This window comes from Enoplosus armatus, chromosome 20 (genome assembly GCF_043641665.1).
Source record: "Enoplosus armatus isolate fEnoArm2 chromosome 20, fEnoArm2.hap1, whole genome shotgun sequence".
Lineage (NCBI taxonomy): Eukaryota > Metazoa > Chordata > Actinopteri > Centrarchiformes > Enoplosidae > Enoplosus > Enoplosus armatus.
The window spans coordinates 7,365,470-7,384,635 of record NC_092199.1 but is presented as its reverse complement, the minus strand read 5'-3'; the positions used below and the strand labels follow the sequence as shown (position 1 = coordinate 7,384,635).

Genomic DNA, 19,166 nt, shown 5'->3' with positions numbered 1-19,166 from the left:
AAGCGTGATCACACTTCTGAGAATCTCTGAGCATGACAATTGAATTTGTTTTTTTCCCAAAATGCAACAGCCGTCGCAACAAAAATATTTGTCTGCTCTGTGAATAATTACATATTCTCCCGCTTTGATTCGAGGGGTTTGTTTCTAAAGGACCTGTTTATGGAGAGGAAATGACAAGAAGTCGAGTTGACAGGCCTGGAGTGAGACAGTTAAATGCCCCTTGCTGCTCTGGATAATTAATAAATAAAGTACCAGGGGAGTCCTGTCATGGCTTCCTCTATGACAGGGGCTGTCTCCAGTGCGCTAAAGCATTAAATGACCAATTCCTGTCAGGCTAACTTCCACTGTACTCCCTTGGCGCCCTCTCTCTCATTCTCCCTCTCTCTCTCCCTCACACACACACACACACACTCTTTCTTCCAAAGAGAGCTACTTTGCTCTCTTTGCTCTGAGTTTTTCAGCGACTGATGGCTCTAGTTCATTTCTGCTGAATTAATTGGTCCCTGAATGAATTCTGTTGACAGGGCAATTCATCATGTGTTTGGCCTGACAGTGACTGGGGTGTTGGGAGTGTGGTGGTGGTGGGGGAGGCGAGGGTGAGGGGAGCCGCAGGAGAAGCTGGGGTTATAAGGGGGAAAGGATGGGAGTTGATGATTCTGCCCTCTCTTCTACCCGCTTCTATTATTCCCTCTTCTGCTAACAGGAATAGCCTGCATCAAATTCTGCTTCCCCCCCTCCTCACTTCTCTCTGAATATTTCCCAGCTCCCCCCGGTTGCAAACAAACACGCCTGGCTGACAGATCCAGCTGATTAGGGAGCTCTTCTGTCTGCTTTGGAGGATATCCTCATTACTGGCCAGTCAGGTAGCAAGCCCCGTTAGCCCAGGACCACCAGCGCCTGTTATGTGGGACCTGACACGTTCACTAAGAGAGGTGCATTGCATTAGGCTTTAATTGCATCATGTATCACAAAATAGCCATTAGGGTAATTATTTACTGGTGAAGGGTAAATGAGGTTTGGCGCTGGGCTGAGCCAGCCAGGCAGCTAGCCTCGTTTTGGCAGAAGTATGGCGCTCACCTATATGCTAACAGATCTAATCGCTGGTCATTTGCTTCATTTGGAAATATCCTGTCATACCAAACCCCTCTTACCCCCCCCCCCCCCCCCCCTTTCTTTTCTCCCTCTTTTCTCACACTCGCTTTCAGTCAAGCAGGGCACTTATTATGTCCAATCAATCAATGCTCACTCATTAGGAACCTCCCCTCAAGTATCCTCTGGATGGCCTCACACAGCAAGAGTCAAAAATTACCTCATAATTGCTGCTCAGGCATCATAACAAGCTAGGCTGCCCCAGTGACATGGCCATACAAACAGGTCTAACACAGGAATTGATGGATACTGGAGAATCGTATTATATATTGCCATATCCAATTAGATACAGCACATAAAGCAGCAGATCCATTCCCTCTTTTCATAACGTCCAAACTCAGTGCTCAGATATAAAGACGTGAAATGCATTTTCATATTTTCTCCGCGGCCCCCCTCGTCTTGGCGTGTCACCGCAAATGATAACATCCTGAGGATTTATTGTACATTTGACACACCAGTAACCAAATTATAATTCAGTTGCTGCGGCATATTCATAGAACCACTGTACAAATCGCACAGAGAGAGTGTTCAGTCAGCATGTATTAGTGCGGAGCAGCTCGGAAAGGTCAACAGTTAGATCTGACACTGTGGTTTGAAGTTATGCATGATGAGGTTCACTGTTACAGTTTATACCTGAAATAGGAGGGTTTCTTATTACAGCCAAAACTGTATTTCAATACACATCCTACCACATGAAGAGATCCAACCTGTTTCTTTTTAAAACTAAATGATGAACAGTATTTAACAGGTCATAAATCTTCAAGATCAGTCGTTCCATATGTACATGTTTTTGTCTTGTGTGGCTTTCGGGTGCAATAATTCAACTTCCTCAGGAGCAATCTACAGAATGAGGTCCACACTTTTAGATAATTACTGCTTATCCAATGAGGAGCAATAACATTAATGTCACAGTAAGATGTGGAGCAAAAAGTTGAGTATAAAAAGATGAATTAAAAAATCGTAGCTGCCTGTTTCATGTAGAAAATGTGCAGTAAATCAAGATTTCAACGCTCAGCGCTTAACTTGATTACTGAACTAGTTTTTCATCAGAATAAAAATCTCTTTATTCAATCCTCCTCAAGTTGAGCTTCTACTTTGTTGTTGTTTTTTAAGATCATACATGCAATTTTATACATAAGCTTACACTAAGATCAGTTTGAGTCATTCTTGTGCTTTTACTGATGTTTTTTTATTGTTTAGTAGTGTTTGATGAGCAAAGACAGTGACAGGTGCTGATTAGAGCCAACCAGATCATCCCGCCACTCTTTACTCTTTATATATATATATATATATATATATATATATATATATATATATATATATATATATATACACACACAGTAAATAATATATGTATTTATATTCCACAGGATGCTGTTGTCATCTGGCATGCTGCAGTCAATTTGAGCTTGATTGACAGATACATCCAGGTTCACAGTTTATTGGTTTCGGAGGAGAGAGCCAGATATGCCAATTTAGACAGGAAAGTGACAAAAAAGTTTCCATCTAAATAGAATAATTCTGCTTCTGGGAATTCTCAGCTGGGGAGAGGAAAGAGTCAAGCTCCCTTTTTTTTCCACCCCCTCCTCCTTTAACAAGGGCTGTGAATGACAAACATATACGACAGTTAGGAGCTGACAGAACATCAGCTTTTGATGCTTCACAGGGGAGCTATGAAATAAACAACAGGCAGAGAAATTGAATTACAAAGCAAAAAGGGGGTCTCTCCTCGTGGACCCAGAGGCATCAGAGTGCACCACAAAAAACGGCTCAGCTCAGTGTGTTTTAGAGGAGCTTATTTTATCTTTTTACAATGCTGTCCGTGCAGGATCAGAGAGTAAAACTAACTTTTTCGCCATTAAAACAAGATTGGAAATAGTGTCTGGAGCAAGAAATGAACGTCTGAATTAACAAGTGAAAAGCTTAACAACTGTATTATATATTCCCATTCTGTCTGACATCATTTCAAATGTACATGCTGCTTTATCAAGTGCTCCCGCAGCCCAAATCCTCTGCAAATCGTGCAGCGCTAATCAGGACAGTGTCCACTTGTTGTAAATCAATAATGATATAACTAAGTCATACAAGGCGGCGGTGGCGGAGGGATTACGGAGCGAAGAAAGAGTGAAAATAAGCTCTAAGAGGGATTTCATGCATAAATCTCTCCCTGTAACTTAGCACAAATTGAATTCAGGCACACTGCGAGAAAAATTAATTCAGCTTTACAAAGCGAGGAGAGGTTAAACACTTTATGTGCTGCTCAGTGATCCAAATCATGGAGAAAACATTTAGAGGCATTCTCACTGTAGCCCCCGTGCACCGTGTGATCTTTATACCTGAAAAGTAAATACATTCGTTTCAAAATAGTCTCATTAGGTACCTGAATTCATTGAGGAATTGTTTTGTTTGTTTTACCCATCAACACTCAGAATATAAGTTATTTGTCATCTCAACTTTGCAGGGTGACACTTTATTTTAACCTGTTATTATTAAGTATTTGTAAGCAGTATAGAAACACTATTTACACACTATAATGTAGTTTTAAGCAACAATTAAGACATTTTAAGTGTTATGTACACAACAGTTATAACTTCTGCAGAATGGAAGTGGGATCTATCTTTCCTACATTATTCTGGTTCAGAGTTAGTTAGCCGTTGGTTTGGTTCAACAATCCCTTTGATTTGACTCCTGTTTTATGTTTATTTGGGAACAGATCTCAAATACCAAATATATCAAAATGTGTCAATTGTTATGGTGAGAAGGATTTCGAGGCACTGGAAAACAGCTAAAGCTCCAGGTTTGAACTTCTTCCTAAGAGTCTATGCTAATAGAGGTATGAAGGTAGTTTGGAAGATGGGACCTTTGGACCTGTATAAAGATAGACTGAGTTCCTCATTCTGTATGTTTATTTATTTCTTTCACTTATCTTTTATACACCACTTGTAATAACTGTCAACTCCTGTAACTTAGGCTTAGAAAAAGAGGATCCCTCACACTGCTCTTGCTCAGCACCACAATTTATTGATCATCTTTTTCTAAGCCTGAAGTGATACTTTCCAACGCATCAGAGACAGTTGGATGTGCGAATATCTACTTGAAAAAACTAGAAATTAGGTTTTCTTACTGCCATGTACCACCTGTCTTTAAAGAAAACATAAGCTGTCAAGCTTACGATAGACTGGCTACAAATGTGCCACGTTTTATGTGGATGTCCACTCAGTGTTGATGGTAAATGTAGTCAATCGGAGCAATAATGGATACATTTTGCAGCGTTGATTCAGATATTCAGCCGTATTATGGCAAAAGAAATGCAGCGATCAGAGGCAGAGGCTGCAGCGGCATTAGCTGTGCAGGAGGGCCAACCTGAGCTGCAGAGAGCTAAACAGCGACTGGTGGTGCCTTTTCTCAAGTTGCCAACAGAAACTGCATCATTCTGCTGCAATGACTTTCAGCACGGGGCAGTTCTTGGATGCTGTTGCTGACGACAACCCGAGAGCCTGTGTGTGCCTTACTGTGGATGAAAGTTTTACTCAGAGGCGTGCTGGAGACCTCCTTCAGGATCCAGAAGATCACCTGGAAAAGACAACCAAGACCAGCAGGGCCGAGAGGGCAGATGACCACTGAGTGAGTGATTTTGTCAACTAACGCTAATGTTTTGACCCACAACGTAATAGCTATAGGCTAGCATGCTGCTCACAGAGGCTGGGGTACACTGATGTTGTTATATTGAGGGACAGTCAAGAGAAACGGTGTGAAAGGGATGCCTCATTTGAAGCCAACGAAATAATGAAAGTAGCAGGTTGGATGCCAGTAAGTGTTTTTTCATGTTGGCTTTTGTGGAACTTTATACTGCAGCGCTAGCAAATTTACTTAATAGACATGCACTGAAGGTAACGATAAAGCTACGCTGGAAATATGCAGGAATGCATTTGTATGGCAACTTTGTGTAACTTAGCTGCAGCTCGCTTACTCAGAGGACTCAGACCACAGCTCCTCAGTCAACAGCACGCATTGAGGAATGTATTGCTTCAGTTGACTACATTTACCATCAACACTGAGTTTACATCCACATAAAACGTGCAGGATTTCCCTTTAAGAAACAGGAACTCTGTTTGTCCTTGCTTTCGTTTTACAATTTTTTTGCATTTGAGTCTAAATTAGGGCCACAAATAAATATTATTTCCATGTGTTGATAATTTTTTCAATAAACTTGCTTTTTGTTTGATCAACAGTCCAAAACCCAAAGATATTCGATTAACAATTATATAGAACAGAAACCTCACATTTGAGAAGCTGAAACCAGTAAATTTTTTGGCATTTTTTTTAATAGATAACTTAAATGATTAATCAGGCATCCGAAATCTTGCCGATTAATCTTTTTTCTATCCACTAATCGTTTCAGCTCAGTCAGAAACACCATTCAGCCCCTTTTTGCGTAAAAGATTTCAGACACTTTTATTATTGTACAAGTGAGACCAGCATAATGAAAGTGATAATACCCATGAACATGAAAGACATTTTTTCTTACTGTATTTACAGAGAAGTGTCTTCACATCACACACAAAAAATCCTTCTACAAAATGAACAATTTGTAAATAACATAATTAAATAAACTCCACCTACCTTTAGGTTTACAGCTGAATATGCATATGATGACCATCTCTGCACTGCATAGAATTTATACATATACTTTTTCTCATGAACAACGTGGGTTTTTCCTAATAACAATAATACTGCTCTCATGATGCATATAGGCGGCCTGTAAATAAACATTAACAAGAACTAAGTCTTTGGCAAATGCAAATACATTCACTTGACAGATGAGGAAACCATCATTCCAGCTTGATTCAAAGAAACAACTTGGCCTGAAACATGTGAGGGAGCTGAAGTTAGGAGGGAACATGTTTAAGGCATTTAGCTGAAACCGTCGCCCTGCTTTTTGACGTCATTGGAGTCGTCAGAATCATCCAATCAGAGTGAATCTGGACGCTTCTGGTACCAAACTAGACAGATGATGATACAGGTTTGACTTGGGATGGCTGTTATATCCTTTTCTGTGGTTGAATGCCAAAGACTTAATCAACTTAAATAAAAACGTAAGCTGTGAGAACATAGTAGTGCACGTCAAGGCAGTGACACGATGGGCCTTGAATTACAGGAAAAACTGTGAAACTGTAAGTGCCTTTTCAGACTGAGACTCATTTAGACTTACAGTCAAGTTTCATGAAATAAAGCAAATATGCATCATCATTTTTCTGCATAATAACGCTCCAGTGTTGCAAACCTCCAAAATAGTGCAAAATTAACAAAAAAAAACAAAACACAAAGGGTTTTTGCCTGATGACTTCTTGTATCCTGACAAATAAGAAATAGTAAAACACTAGCCAAGCAGTCAGCAGTTTAGTCGTTACGAATTATAAAAAATGAAATAAAAAAATTATTTTAAGAATATATTTACTAGTTTCTTGAGATCTTGCAAATAGCGGGCCATGGTGATATATTGTCATGGCTCCCTCTATTTTCAAACGGATGTTTCTTTATTTATTTCATTTTCATTTTTACATCTTGATTGTGTATCACAGAGAACGTGTCCTAATCTTCTCATGGCATCAAAAGCGGTCGGTTTACTCATGCTGGATGTTTGGTCTGTGACTGTTCAGATGGATAAAAACAACGTTAGCCTGCCACAGCCTGCATGTGCTGCTGCTAATCTCCTCTGATCGCACTGCGCTGCCATCTGAATCGAGAGGGAGACGAATGGAAAAGGGGGGAAAAAAAGGCTGCTGCTACATTTTAAGCTCCGGACAGCGTCCCTGCTGAGAGCCGTCAAGAAAAGGAATGTACAGTATTGATCCGTGATGGGATGAAACTGACTCTGCTACTGGGGGAAAATAAATTCTGTTATTTTTGTTTTCAGTCTTTTTCTTTTTTCATTTTTTTTTTTAAAACCACTGCAATTATCCACAGTTTTCATCATGTATGTGTAGCGACGTTCAGTGTCTCTGGCGATGTCTTGCAGATGTTTTTTCTTTTGGCTTTGAGTGTCCAAAAAAAGCTGCGAGGAGAGAGGAGAGAAGTCGTCTGGAGTCCCAAAAAAAAGGTTAAAGTTTCTCATTGTGTGAGCCGGGAACATTTTTATGCGCAGTTGCTCAGTGTCCAGTGGACCATGCCGCTCACACCGGGGCAATATGGAGGCTAAGGCCATGGTCCTGCAGGTTGATTTGGTTTCCATGGTAACTAGTGACGGTCATAGGCAGTGGCAGCAGTGGGAGGGGCGGAGCCTCTCGATGCGGCACTATAATAATAAGGGGAACCTGAAAGTTAACAGAAGAATGAACCATTTGAAACAACAACAAATACAGGTTTTACTGCCATTTACCACATTTATCATCATTAGTATTAGTGGTTTTACACATTATTCCATACTGAAAAGCTCTTTTACTAATGTTTATGGTTAATTGACCGTTCCTTGAGCCCCACCCCCTTAGTTACTGTTGCTACGCCTGTCAAGCTTTCAGTTCTTACACAGCACTTAATACTGTCATTATCAGCTGTAGCTAGCTTTCTAATTAAGCTAACGTTAGCTCCATGACTTGGCTGAAAACATCTCCAGCTGACTTTTTAGAGAATTGGGGTCTTAAATATGCCCTTGAGTGCTACATACACGATATCGTGCAAAAAGACTGAAGCTTAACGCTAACGCTAGCCTGAACCCTGATAGCATCCAGGTCCAGCTTTCACACAGTCATCACAGGACTTTTTTTTTGGTAACCTATAATCCCACATAATAATGTAGTTAATGATGTGCTCCTGGCTTTAGAAGAAATGGCTGTTGCAACTGTAAATAGTAAGCTAGTTAGCAGGGCATGCTAACAATTGTAGCTCAGGATAGAGCAGATAAACACACTTTTGAAAGGACTAAAGACACCGCTTTGGCATGTGGTGAAACCCAAAGCTTGAAATCCTAAACCTGCCGTGCCTAGTTACGGTTGCTAAGGCTACAATTGGACAATCGCTGTTCGTGGGGGGAGGGGTTTAGCGAACGGTCAATTAATCGTTCTCATCCTGTTTCTCAGTCTCTACTCACTTAGTAATGCTGGGTTGCTGAATCGCCAGGCTTCATTGTAGGTTGTGTACTGTGGATGACTGTAGGGGTTCCCCGAAAACTCACTCCCTGCAAAACAAAACAACAAATCAATTAGCATTTCAATGCATCAAACCATTACCCCTTCACATGCAGTCATTTCTCGTCATTCAAAACAGGATGCAATTTGAGGGGGAAAAATGATAGTCATCGTTGTGCGACCAGTCAAGCAAGTAATTTATTTCTTTTTCATTTCACTTAAGTTATGCAACACTGAACAATACAGGATGTGACACTGAAGGCGGCTTTCCCTGTCCCATTTATGGATATCTACCCATTCTTCTTCCTCCAGTATATTCCAAACTGGCCCAATAAATACAGAGTGGTAATAAACAGTTTCATGCATACATTTTTGATATGCTGCAATAAATCCTGCTGCCTTTCTTGGAGGAATTTTAACCTCTCCAATCTGAACCCCCTCCGGTCTGAGCTCTGGTGTTTGGTGCGACAGAATATCACGGCAGGGGAAGTAACTTGTGTGAGCACTGCTGTTGGTTCAACACGTTTCTTTCTTTTATGAGACAATAAAGGCTAGATTTTATATGAAGCTGGTGAAAAATGACTTTGCTTTAACAGTGTTTTGCGCCTGTCACTAAATCTTAGTGGTTGTGCCTATATAGGATGAATGGGTTGTAACACAAAACCACAAGCCATGGGATTAAGGCCCTCATCTTTTGCTTTGGGCCACATAAGAACAAATGGAAAGTAAAAGTATGTTTGACTTGACACTGACATGATTTAACAGTTTTATTAGTCAAAATCCAAAAGTAAATCCGAACTGCACTGCCACTGGGCTCTACCGCACCTTTGTTTTTACTGGTAGCTGAGAGAAAAGCTACACAGCCTACTGTGTGCCAAAGTTTATTTAGATTGAACGGCTAATCTGAATTAATCATTTTGATAATAGAAAATGTTTAGAAAACAGATCTGCATCAAAATACACATAGTTACAAAGCATCATGGGATACACGTGGCATATTTTATTCAAGTTAGTGTAGTAATTCATGGGAAAATACCAAGTTATTGAAAATTCTGGATCTGGCAGTTTTAAAGGGCCAGTTCAACCAAATGACAAAAGCAAATTTTCCATCTTGAACACCACAAACACAATTCAATTCACCTTCTTTGTCTTAATGTGGACGAAAAATAGGAGATGGATATCTTAAAACTGGAACAAATAAAACTGCACTGCAAGATACATCCAGAGGTAAGAAGAAATATGTATATTTCTAATTTGGGTCAACTGATACTTAAAGAAGTCCTTTAAAATAATTTACAAAAGCACTTGTTTCTTGTTCCATGACCTAATTTTCAAGTTTGAATGAAATGTGTTTGCAAGTGTTTGCTTACTAACAGACAAAAACAAATGGGGACAGTTAATGTGGCCTTCTTGGCTGAGGTGATAAGGAAACACGTCATCGCAGCCCTTCAGAAAGGAGAAAAGAGGAGCAGCCCGTGATGGGTTGTGTGATTGGTAAATGATATGCTAACACAGGACACACTCCACTGGTTCCCCCATCCATGTGGTTTTAATCACATCAAAGCAAAATGTCGGCTGTGTTTTGGTGAAAATGTGTGTGTGGTGATGCTGGAGCTGAAGATGCGTAGAGGCTCAGCACCAAAACACGCATCCCTGCTCTGTTCCTGGCAGTGAAACACAAGCCTGACCTCCTCAGAGAGACAGCGATTTGAATATTTACCGGGCTCCCATGCCTCTGCCTTTTGACCCTTAACTGTTTGCTGTGAACCTGAACTGCAGGTTAAGTAGAGGAGGGGAAAGGGATGTGCTTTGGAGCGCAGAGGCTGGGGAGGCCTGGTAGTGCTGTTTATCGACGGCCGGTGCAAACAGCCACGCGGGGAGATAATGAGCCAATAAGGCAGGAAGGAAGGGAGAGCGACTGTCCTCTCCCCTGTCTCTGATCACTTATTCAGCCTGTCTAATCCAATCATACACACAGAGCTAATATAAGGATGTGTGTGCCTCTTACTCTGCAGGTCAATATTTATCGCCTCTCTGCGTAATTTGGCGCTAAAGTCTCTTCTGTCTGCTTTTACAGCTTCTACACCTGCTCGTTTTGAGGGCAATGCCACTTGTTAAATACCCCCTAATGACAATATGAAGCAGCGACGTCGTCTCTCACTCACCAGGAACCATTCCAGCGAGCGTGGAGGTCGGGTAGCTGCCCTGGCCGGTGGGGGGAACGTGAGGGGGATATCCAGGTAAGGTTGTGTTTGCCATATCTCGACCTGGAGAGAGACGATAAAACAAAACAAAATGCACTTCGTCAGTGTGTTCCAGTTTGTGTAGAAATGGTGATTTTACTGAGATTTTGGCTCTTTTTCTGATTCAGAACTGGAAGCTCTGCATTAAAATAAACTTTTTGGATGGAATATCCTGTAGTGAAAGATCCTTAAGTAAAAATAGCAATACATAATCTATTACATGTAAAAGTCCTGCATTCAGTATTATCATCAAAATGCACTTACTGTGAGTATCAAGTACTCATAATGCAGATTGGCCCCGTTTCAGAGTATTATTAGATATATTGAATTGCTGGAAAATTGTTGTGAGCAACATTTTATTGATGTAGCAGGTGGAGCTAATCTGCTATATATACTGTTGGTTAGTTAAATCTGCACAAATCCTAAACCTGATGTTTCATATTTGAATATAAGTATAGAACTATAGCTCTCAAATAAAAGTAGTGAAGTAAAAAAACACAATATTTTCCTCTGAAATGTATTGGAAATGAAGTATAAAGTGAAATACTTTAATACTTTAATACTTTAATAGTAAATGTACTTAGTTACTTTGTATCTCTGCTTTTAGTGTTTAATTTCAAAATGCAAACCAGCTACTTAAATATTATATAACACAGCCATTTCCAAAAATATGATGTTACTATAGACATCATGCCTCATCACCACCACCGCAAGTCAGTCAGCAAAACAACTCGATTTTCACTGTAGTTTGGGTCAAACGTTTCAAAGAACGTGGTGTCAGCTAAACCTGTTACTGAACACCAGAAAGCACCAGTCCGTCTCTGACACATGAGCTAAAAACAAGAGAACACCTGCTGCCGCTTTGAGGCAACTGAATACTGGTCACATACACATGTCCCCTCATTACACAGTTCAAACTCGTCTAAATATGGAAGCCTTTACTGAATCCTGTAAGGCTGCTCTCTTTTCCACTGTGGCTGTAAAGTGCGGGCACACTGGCCCCTCTGCAGAGCGGCTGCAGATATTCAGCTCTGTAATTGAGAGTGACGGTTGGGTCGTCCTCGCTAGCCACGGGGACGTTTGGACAACGGCACGTAACCCCAATCTGCACAGGGGCCGGGGTAAGAGAGGCCCCTGTTATATTGTCAGCTGTGAGGGCCACTTGGACTCAAAGGGGAAATGGTCTCCCACTGGAGCTTTAATGAGGAACTAGTGGATGAAACGCACGGTAACACCACAAGACGACTGTTGTTGCCTTTACAATCAAAGTCGAGTGAAACTCACGACTATCTAAAGGAAAACTTCTTATCATGATCCAAAATAAAGTGAATTCACAGGAGGAGTCTTGTTTCATTGGAATCTTTTGAAGAGGAGCTTTTTGTTTTTCTATTTTTCGTCACATACAGTACAAGATCAGGATGGTCAATTCATCTTAAATGGATATTGTTGATACTCTTTTGCAGTTTTGCAGTTGTCTTAGTCTGTTCATGTTGTTTGTATTTATTGTTGTAACAATGCTTTTATGCTGCCCTCTTGGCCAGGTCTCTCTTGAAAAAGATATTTTCGTTTCTGTTAAACCTTTACCTGATTAAAGGAAAATACATTCAAATGAAGACATAGCATATATGCACCTGGTAGAAACCACAATGTTTTGGGTTTGGTAGACAACACCACGCCTGAAAGGTCTCAGTTTGTTTGTGACACCTCTGAGATATGCAAAGAAAAATATTATATGATAGAACAAAAAACATCTGCAAAAATTAATGGAAAATACTAAGAATAGAACTCTATTGCAACAAAACACATTTTGAATATCGAAAACTGAATCGTGCTGCCAGTTAGCATTGCTAATGAGTGCATAAACCATAGGCAAATTTAGATATTGACTTAAAAATCCAATTCATACATGTGCAATATAATGAACAACTTATTTGTTTAATGGAGGGTGAGCGAATGAACCCTTTGGGTATTGAAGTACCTGCTACTGCAGGCTGGCAGGCATGCTGACTGCAGAGGGGGCCACGGGGGCCGGGAAGTAAAACGGCTGGTGAATCTGGTGAACAGGCAGGGTGGCAGGCCTGGAGGTCCACAGCACTCAGGCCTGCCAGGGAGGAGGAGGAGGAGGAGGAGGAGGAGGAAGTGGGGGTGGAAGGAGCCTTGGAAGCCTTGTATGGCTCTTTCTTAATGTAGGGTGAGTATGGGTGGATGAAGGCCTTTTTTTTTGTAAATGGAGGAGTGATACATAAAGAAGCAGTACGAGAAAGTATCCTTGTTTTCAAGGATGTTGTCATGTGACACTTCTGGCATTTGGTCCATTGAAGTATTGACTCATTTTGTGGTTTTATATGATTTAGATATTCTCAGTGGCTGAAAGCAATTAAGTGCATTCATTCAAGTACATTACTAGTTTTGAGGTACTTTTAATTTACTACTTCTTCAATACATGAAGATTTTATGCACAAAATAAATTGTATGATCGGCTAATAGAATATGATGGATTACTATAGATTAAACTACTAAACAGTATTTAAAGTTTAAAATGAGCTCCACCCTGAAATGCTACTTCATAAAAATCAAGCTTACATTTTAAAGCATATATCATAAAGGTTCAATCATTTACTATATACTGTAAATAATAATACACTGCTCGAAAAGGAGTCTTTCTGCATAATGGGTGACTTTTGATACATGAGCACAGTTTGCTCATAAGACGTCTGCACATCTGGTTATATATACTTTTTAATGCATGACTTGTAATGATGTATTTTTCATTGTGGTGTTGCTACTGAATACTACTTCCATCACTTTTACCACCATTTTTAATGCAGAGCTTCCACGTCTGCATCAGAAAATGTACCTGTATCTTACTAAAAATACCCCACTGTTGTCATAGAGTACTAGGAAGAGTTGTTATTGGCTGCCTGTGGAGATTTGTCTCTGGATGAAGTTTGTTGCTCAACCAAAGAGAGATTTAATCAAAGTCACAAACTGTAAAATATAACAGAAAATACATCAGGGAAATCAAGATTGAAGTCCCTTAAAACACATGCAAAAAAAGAGAACTTTTCCATTTGTGCTCATGAGTTGTATGATAAAGAAACGATTCAATCTAATGTTGAACAACTGCTCTCTATTATTTGCAAATCTCAGCACTGATGGCTGTATTGTATGATGTGTCTTTTGGTTAAAGTGCCAAGACTCAAGGTCTGCAGAGTTAAAGAGCTTTACAGAGAAGAGTGAGGTCATGCTGGACCTTTCATTTATAATAAGAATTAGTTAGCCACAAGCCAGTGCACATAAGTCAAAGGGAGCCGTGGGAGTACTGTAGGTGGGGGGTCCAGCAAGGGTGAGGCCATTATGTGTGTGTGTGTCTGTGTGTGTGTGCGCGTGTAGACATTGGTAACTATTGTCCAACTGTCTCAGCAAATACTGACCCAATCTTTTCTTCATTATTATTGCAGCAGCTACAGCAGTCATACATGTTTAATAAGAGTAAATGCTCTTATCTCTTCATTACCTTGCTTCAAAGAGAAGAAATATATAATGAGCACAGGATCTCTGCCTTTACTGTACAGTCTCAAGGGAAACATCTAGTTTAATCTCTTTAAAATATGGTAAAACTCGAGATAACTAGGGATAAACCAATCACACTTTTTCCTCTACTTTTCCTCTTCAAAGAACGATTGGCTGACACTGATCCGATCATCACTTCTTAACTATAAGTGAACACTATCATAAACCAGATTCCATTAATGTTTGTGCAAATTTTAATGATATTGTCTAGAAGGTTTATAACATTTTAGAACATCACTGAATGACTGAAAAACTGTATTTAATGTGGGTCGGTCACTTCTAGCCGATACCTGATCAATATTAGCTGATACCGATCTATCTGATCAGGGCATCAATACTTTCAACTTAACCTTCAATCTTCATAGCAACAATAAACACACATTGTGATGATTTTTGTTCTGAAGTAGATGAGTGAAAATCATCCATGTATTTTAGTAAAATCACAAGTTATTGTTTTAATATACGAAAGGCAAAAGATTGGAGATGTGCAGAATATATTTTCTGAAAGGTTTGTATCACCCAATCAGAGAAAATAAATGCAGCAGTCTATGTGTGCTGAACGTTTGCCATCAACTTGAATCTTTTTCATCACATGTTGACTCTGATAATAATAATCACAGCCTCTGTTGAATCCTGTTTTTGTATATTCCAGGATACAGTTGGCAGTGACTGCCAGCAGCTCTGTGACTGTTGCTTTATGTCCGCTTTAAAGCCCTCTTTCAGAGAGGCGCCGGTTCGGAGAACTCTCTGTACAGCAATGATAGCCTCATTAGCTGCTTCCTAGCCTTTGTTGTTTTTACAACAGAGATGTGTGTCCAGATTCTCATTAAAAGATGGGCTTCTTTATATTGTCTGCTTCCTCTGACAGTCCCCTTAGATTGAACGCCAGCAAATCAAGCTATTTATTTTCCTCTGCCCTCCTTTTCTTTCTCTGCGAAAATCAATTGAAAGATTTTTTGGTTTGCTGTTACAAAAGCCTGTTGATTTCTTTCTTAATTTGAGAGGTGGCTTGTAACATTCGCTGCTGAGCTGGGAATACAGTATTTCCTGCTCTCGGTGTGCCTTGAAATATCTGAGTTTTACAGACAAGATAGTTTCTTGTGCTTTTGCAGGTATTTGACAAAAGGGTAAAAACTGAGAGTGACTGAAAAAATCATACAGTTTAAACAATTTTACCACTGAAAAAACAGCCCTTGATTATACTGTGAGAAGACAAAGATTCAACCCACAACAACGTGACAAGAAACGTTATGCTCAGTTTTTACATTAACGTCAACTCAGTTTCTTAAAACACAAACAGAAAAGCAGGGTGACCTTCTCTTTATTTGGCACAGGAACAAAGTCGTTTGTGAATGACTCTTTTGCTTGCGAGAGTATTAAATTTAGCATGACAGGGACACCTTCATGTTTGCTACAACAACAACCAAAAATCTTTGACCTCCATTTTCTAGGCTATATGCAGAATGGGGCAATTTATCACAAGCCAAAAAATCTCAGCACCCTAATTAATTACAACTAAGTAAAGAATGTTTGGAGAGCCAAATTGCTTTAATTCCCCAAACACCGGCTGAAAGTCATTCATTATCAAATGTGTGCTCAAAGGTTAGTTTGCTTTTGTGAAGACAAAATAAGCATTAATTTCGGAGCCTAGGCCTGCGTTTCCCCCTGTGGGGAGACGGGCGAGCGCTTTGTCATGAGGCCACACATCACTGACGGCAGGTTCGCTGTCTGATCTTTGCTCGCTGCTCACTGGACAACGGCAGGTCTTGATACTTTCTGTGTAGTTCACCCTGAGAGCACTCACTCACCTTAATTGAATGTTAAGTGTGGATGGTTGTGTTCGCTGGGTGAAGTTTTTGTTTAGAGAACTGACAAAGGAGTGTACAGAAGCAGCTGCTTGAGGAGGAGACGTGTCATTGACACGGGGGCTTTAAGCCTTTGGAGGCCTCCATTAACAGGCCCAGCAGGGAATATGTTTAAAGAGTCTTCAGTATGCAGTCAATGTGTAAAACTCCCACTGAGTGCTCATGGGAATCCACTCAGCGCTCGAAGATGGCTCTTAAGTCTGAAGCACCATGAAGAAAACAGGTGGGCTCTGACTAATTTCAGGAAATACAGAAACTCTCTATAGAAATAGTGGACAATTGGCCGTATCAATGCCATCTCTCCATTTATTTCTCAAAATACACAAAAAAGTTCCGAGCTCCTCCTTCTGCTATTCATAAATTCACCCACGGCTCACACTATTTGAATTTTAAGCAGTTCGAATGAACAAGAATAAGAAGCACTTGAGATGAAATCCATCTCTCGAAGGGAATTCATCAAAGAAATTACTTCCCATATCAACAATAGAAATTACCTCACAATATGCAATTGTCCTATCCACATATTCATGGAACCCTTTGGTGTTTTTATGGGGTAAGAGGGACTATTTAGCAGGTAATACAGCATTAATGTGGAGGAGAGGGAAAGAGAAAAAAACAGTTTTAATGGAAGTGGCTTCTTGCCTCTGAATTTCGATGATGTGCACAATGCCCTTAAATCCCTTTCTTATTTGAGCCTGCTTTGCAGGTACTTTTGAGCCTTAATAGGATAAGCAGAGGACACAAAAGATTTCTATCTCTCAAGTCTTTCAGTTCACTGAGAATCCCGATCTCTGGCAATGAGCACTTCATGAATCATTCATTTTTAATAGATTATGCAAATTCCAGGACATAAAATCAACAAGATCAATAACTGCAGGCGTTTTAATTGGTGTTCGAAAACATTTTAAGGATGAACATAATCTCCAGTTCTTTCCCCCGTAAAGACACAATTAATTTGAAATTGGATCTCGGCCTAAATACTGCAGATAATTTACTACTTTTTGCATGGCTTAAAATTCCTCTGGTAGGCTTATCGCTGGCAAGTTAACTGTAATACTCAGCCATTAGAGAGACCACACACCTGAATATCACCGTATATCCACGCAGGCAGGCACTGAGGGAAAACCAAGCAGAGGAGCCACTAACTAAATACTAATTATCAAGTGGAAGTGATGTTTGTTCCATCAGTTTGACCTCTGTATGCTTTATTTCTCTGCCTCCAGTGAGAAGGGCGTGGACGAAACATATTTACTAACACAAAAGCAGGTAATGTGCTTTTCATACACACACAGACACACACACTGATATGCATACAATCCCATCTTTCTTCCTCTACATGTCTCTTTGCACCTGCAAAGCAGGAAGGAGACCCTCCCTCTCTCTGCAGAGACCATCTAAAATATCCCAGGTGCAAACAAAGCCGCCTGCAGAGCCAGGCCTGCTTTCTGCGGGGGCCATCAGTGCACAAAGGACAAACACACACCTTTCTTCTCAGGAGGCCTGCCTTACAGGGGAAATCTACCTCCCACATATTAATGAGAAAAGGCACCCTTTCTTTTCTCATAAGACTGCTTGGCTATCATTTGAGAAGGGGGGCCGCTGCAATTTTCAATCACCCTGTCCTCCCCCACGCAGAACTCGTTGCCTTTGATGGCTGCTGCATAATTATATGAATTTTAATAAAAGCTCTTTATATTAATCTCAGGCCCCCGACAGTCATCGTAAACTTTCAGTAAACTTAACCTTCTTCTTGGTAATAACACGGCAACAACGAAACAATATTTCAATTAGCCAGGCAGTCATTAACTGTGACAAGGAGAGGAGACGACGAGGGGGGAGAAAGAGGAGAGAGAGAGAGAGATGGGGGGGGGGGGATAAATGATCATGGTGTTAGAGTTAGGCGGCAGAAATGCCAGAGCGTATTTACCGAGGCACATTACTCGTGCTTTGAGACACACAAACTGTCTCCCGGCGAACAAATCACAGGAGCAACACAGCAGCAGCCAACAAGCAGTCAGTCCTGCATGGTGGCCTTTTTTTTTTTTTTTGCGAGACCTTGCTCTGATACACAGTCATAGTTCTGATGTGCTGACACCCAAAGGTCCTTGTCCAGCGGTGACTGAACATCTCACACCCCCCCCCCCCCCCCCCCCCCAACAATCTCTCTTACCGCCCTGCTTGCTCAGCAAAAAACCAGACGGAGGACAGCTGCTAAGCTTTTATCGCATCATCGTACCACCTTTTCAGCTCAGAGTGAAATGGTATTAAAAAAGTCTTCACACTTAACTTTTTGGTTTGCTTTTATTTTCACACATTTCATTTGTTTTGTCAATTGCACAAGCATTGTTTTTGTTGTTGTTGTTGTTGTTCTTTTACATTGTTCAAAACCCCCTCAGCTGAAGCTGTGGCTCGGCAGCATAAAGGCGTACTGTATGGCACTTGATCTTACCTACAGGGTAGCTTTGCGACACACTGGGGCCCAGGTCTGGGTTGGCGCTAGAGGATAAACTGGGCTTGACTTCGTCCAGGCTGGAATTCAGGGCAGGGAGCGAGTACTCATTAGCCTGGGAAAAGGACAGTTGAATCATTACACAACCAAACAATACCTAGATGGAAATCCTCCCTTCTCCTCCTCCATTAAGCGCTCTACACAGGCCTGTGCGAGTATAAATTTGTATGAGAGCATTGTGTGTGTGTGTGTGTGTGTTCAAGCTGCAGGGTGACAGTTCAAGCATATCATGAATGTATTTTGGTATTGTCTGAGAGGAAGTGGGATTTTGAGATGAGTGAAAAGCCAAGGCGTCAGCTGGTCCTTTGTGCTTGACTGCAGTCCTACCCCTGATCAGCCAAGGGAGAAAGCAGTTCTGCTTTGTTACAGGCACACCATGTGGCCCTGTTTGAGAGACACCAATCGCCTTTTTTGCTTTTAATTTGGAGTCTAAACCACCTTTAAATTTCATTACCTCTTATCCCTGAATATAATCACTTGTACAACTTGCCCTTTTTGTTACCATTTAACTGAGTATTTGCTTCTTGTGTGCATTCAGATGTTGTTTGTTGTTGTTAAAGGACTAGTTCACCAAAATCACACATATTTATAGCGCTAGCAGTATCTAGCGATGCAGATGATTTGGTTTTATACGCTCAGATTTTGAGATGTCCAACTTCCATCTCAGCCCTATGGTGGAATTTGTTTATTTGTGTTGCTTTAA

The 19,166-nt window shown here is 40.7% G+C and overlaps 1 protein-coding gene across 12 annotated transcripts in view; it reads right to left on the bottom strand.

The window, feature by feature from the left end:
• Positions 1 to 7,322: 7,322 nt before the first annotated feature.
• Positions 7,323 to 19,166, bottom strand: part of pax2b (paired box 2b) — a 28,098-nt gene continuing 16,254 nt past the window's right edge. For 4 of the 12 annotated variants that reach the window (XM_070926518.1, XM_070926523.1, XM_070926521.1 and 1 more), the window contains 5 exons: positions 18,404 to 18,518; positions 11,304 to 11,309; positions 10,439 to 10,540; positions 8,237 to 8,323; positions 7,323 to 7,444 (listed from right to left, as the gene is read on the bottom strand). In XM_070926518.1, the coding sequence (XP_070782619.1) occupies positions 7,323 to 7,444; positions 8,237 to 8,323; positions 10,439 to 10,540; positions 11,304 to 11,309; positions 18,404 to 18,518 (432 nt within the window). Of the gene's footprint in view, positions 7,464 to 8,236; positions 8,324 to 10,438; positions 10,541 to 11,303; positions 11,310 to 18,403; positions 18,519 to 19,166 lie in introns of all 12 variants that reach the window. The other 8 variants (XM_070926530.1, XM_070926519.1, XM_070926526.1 and 5 more) reach the window with 4 other exon arrangements.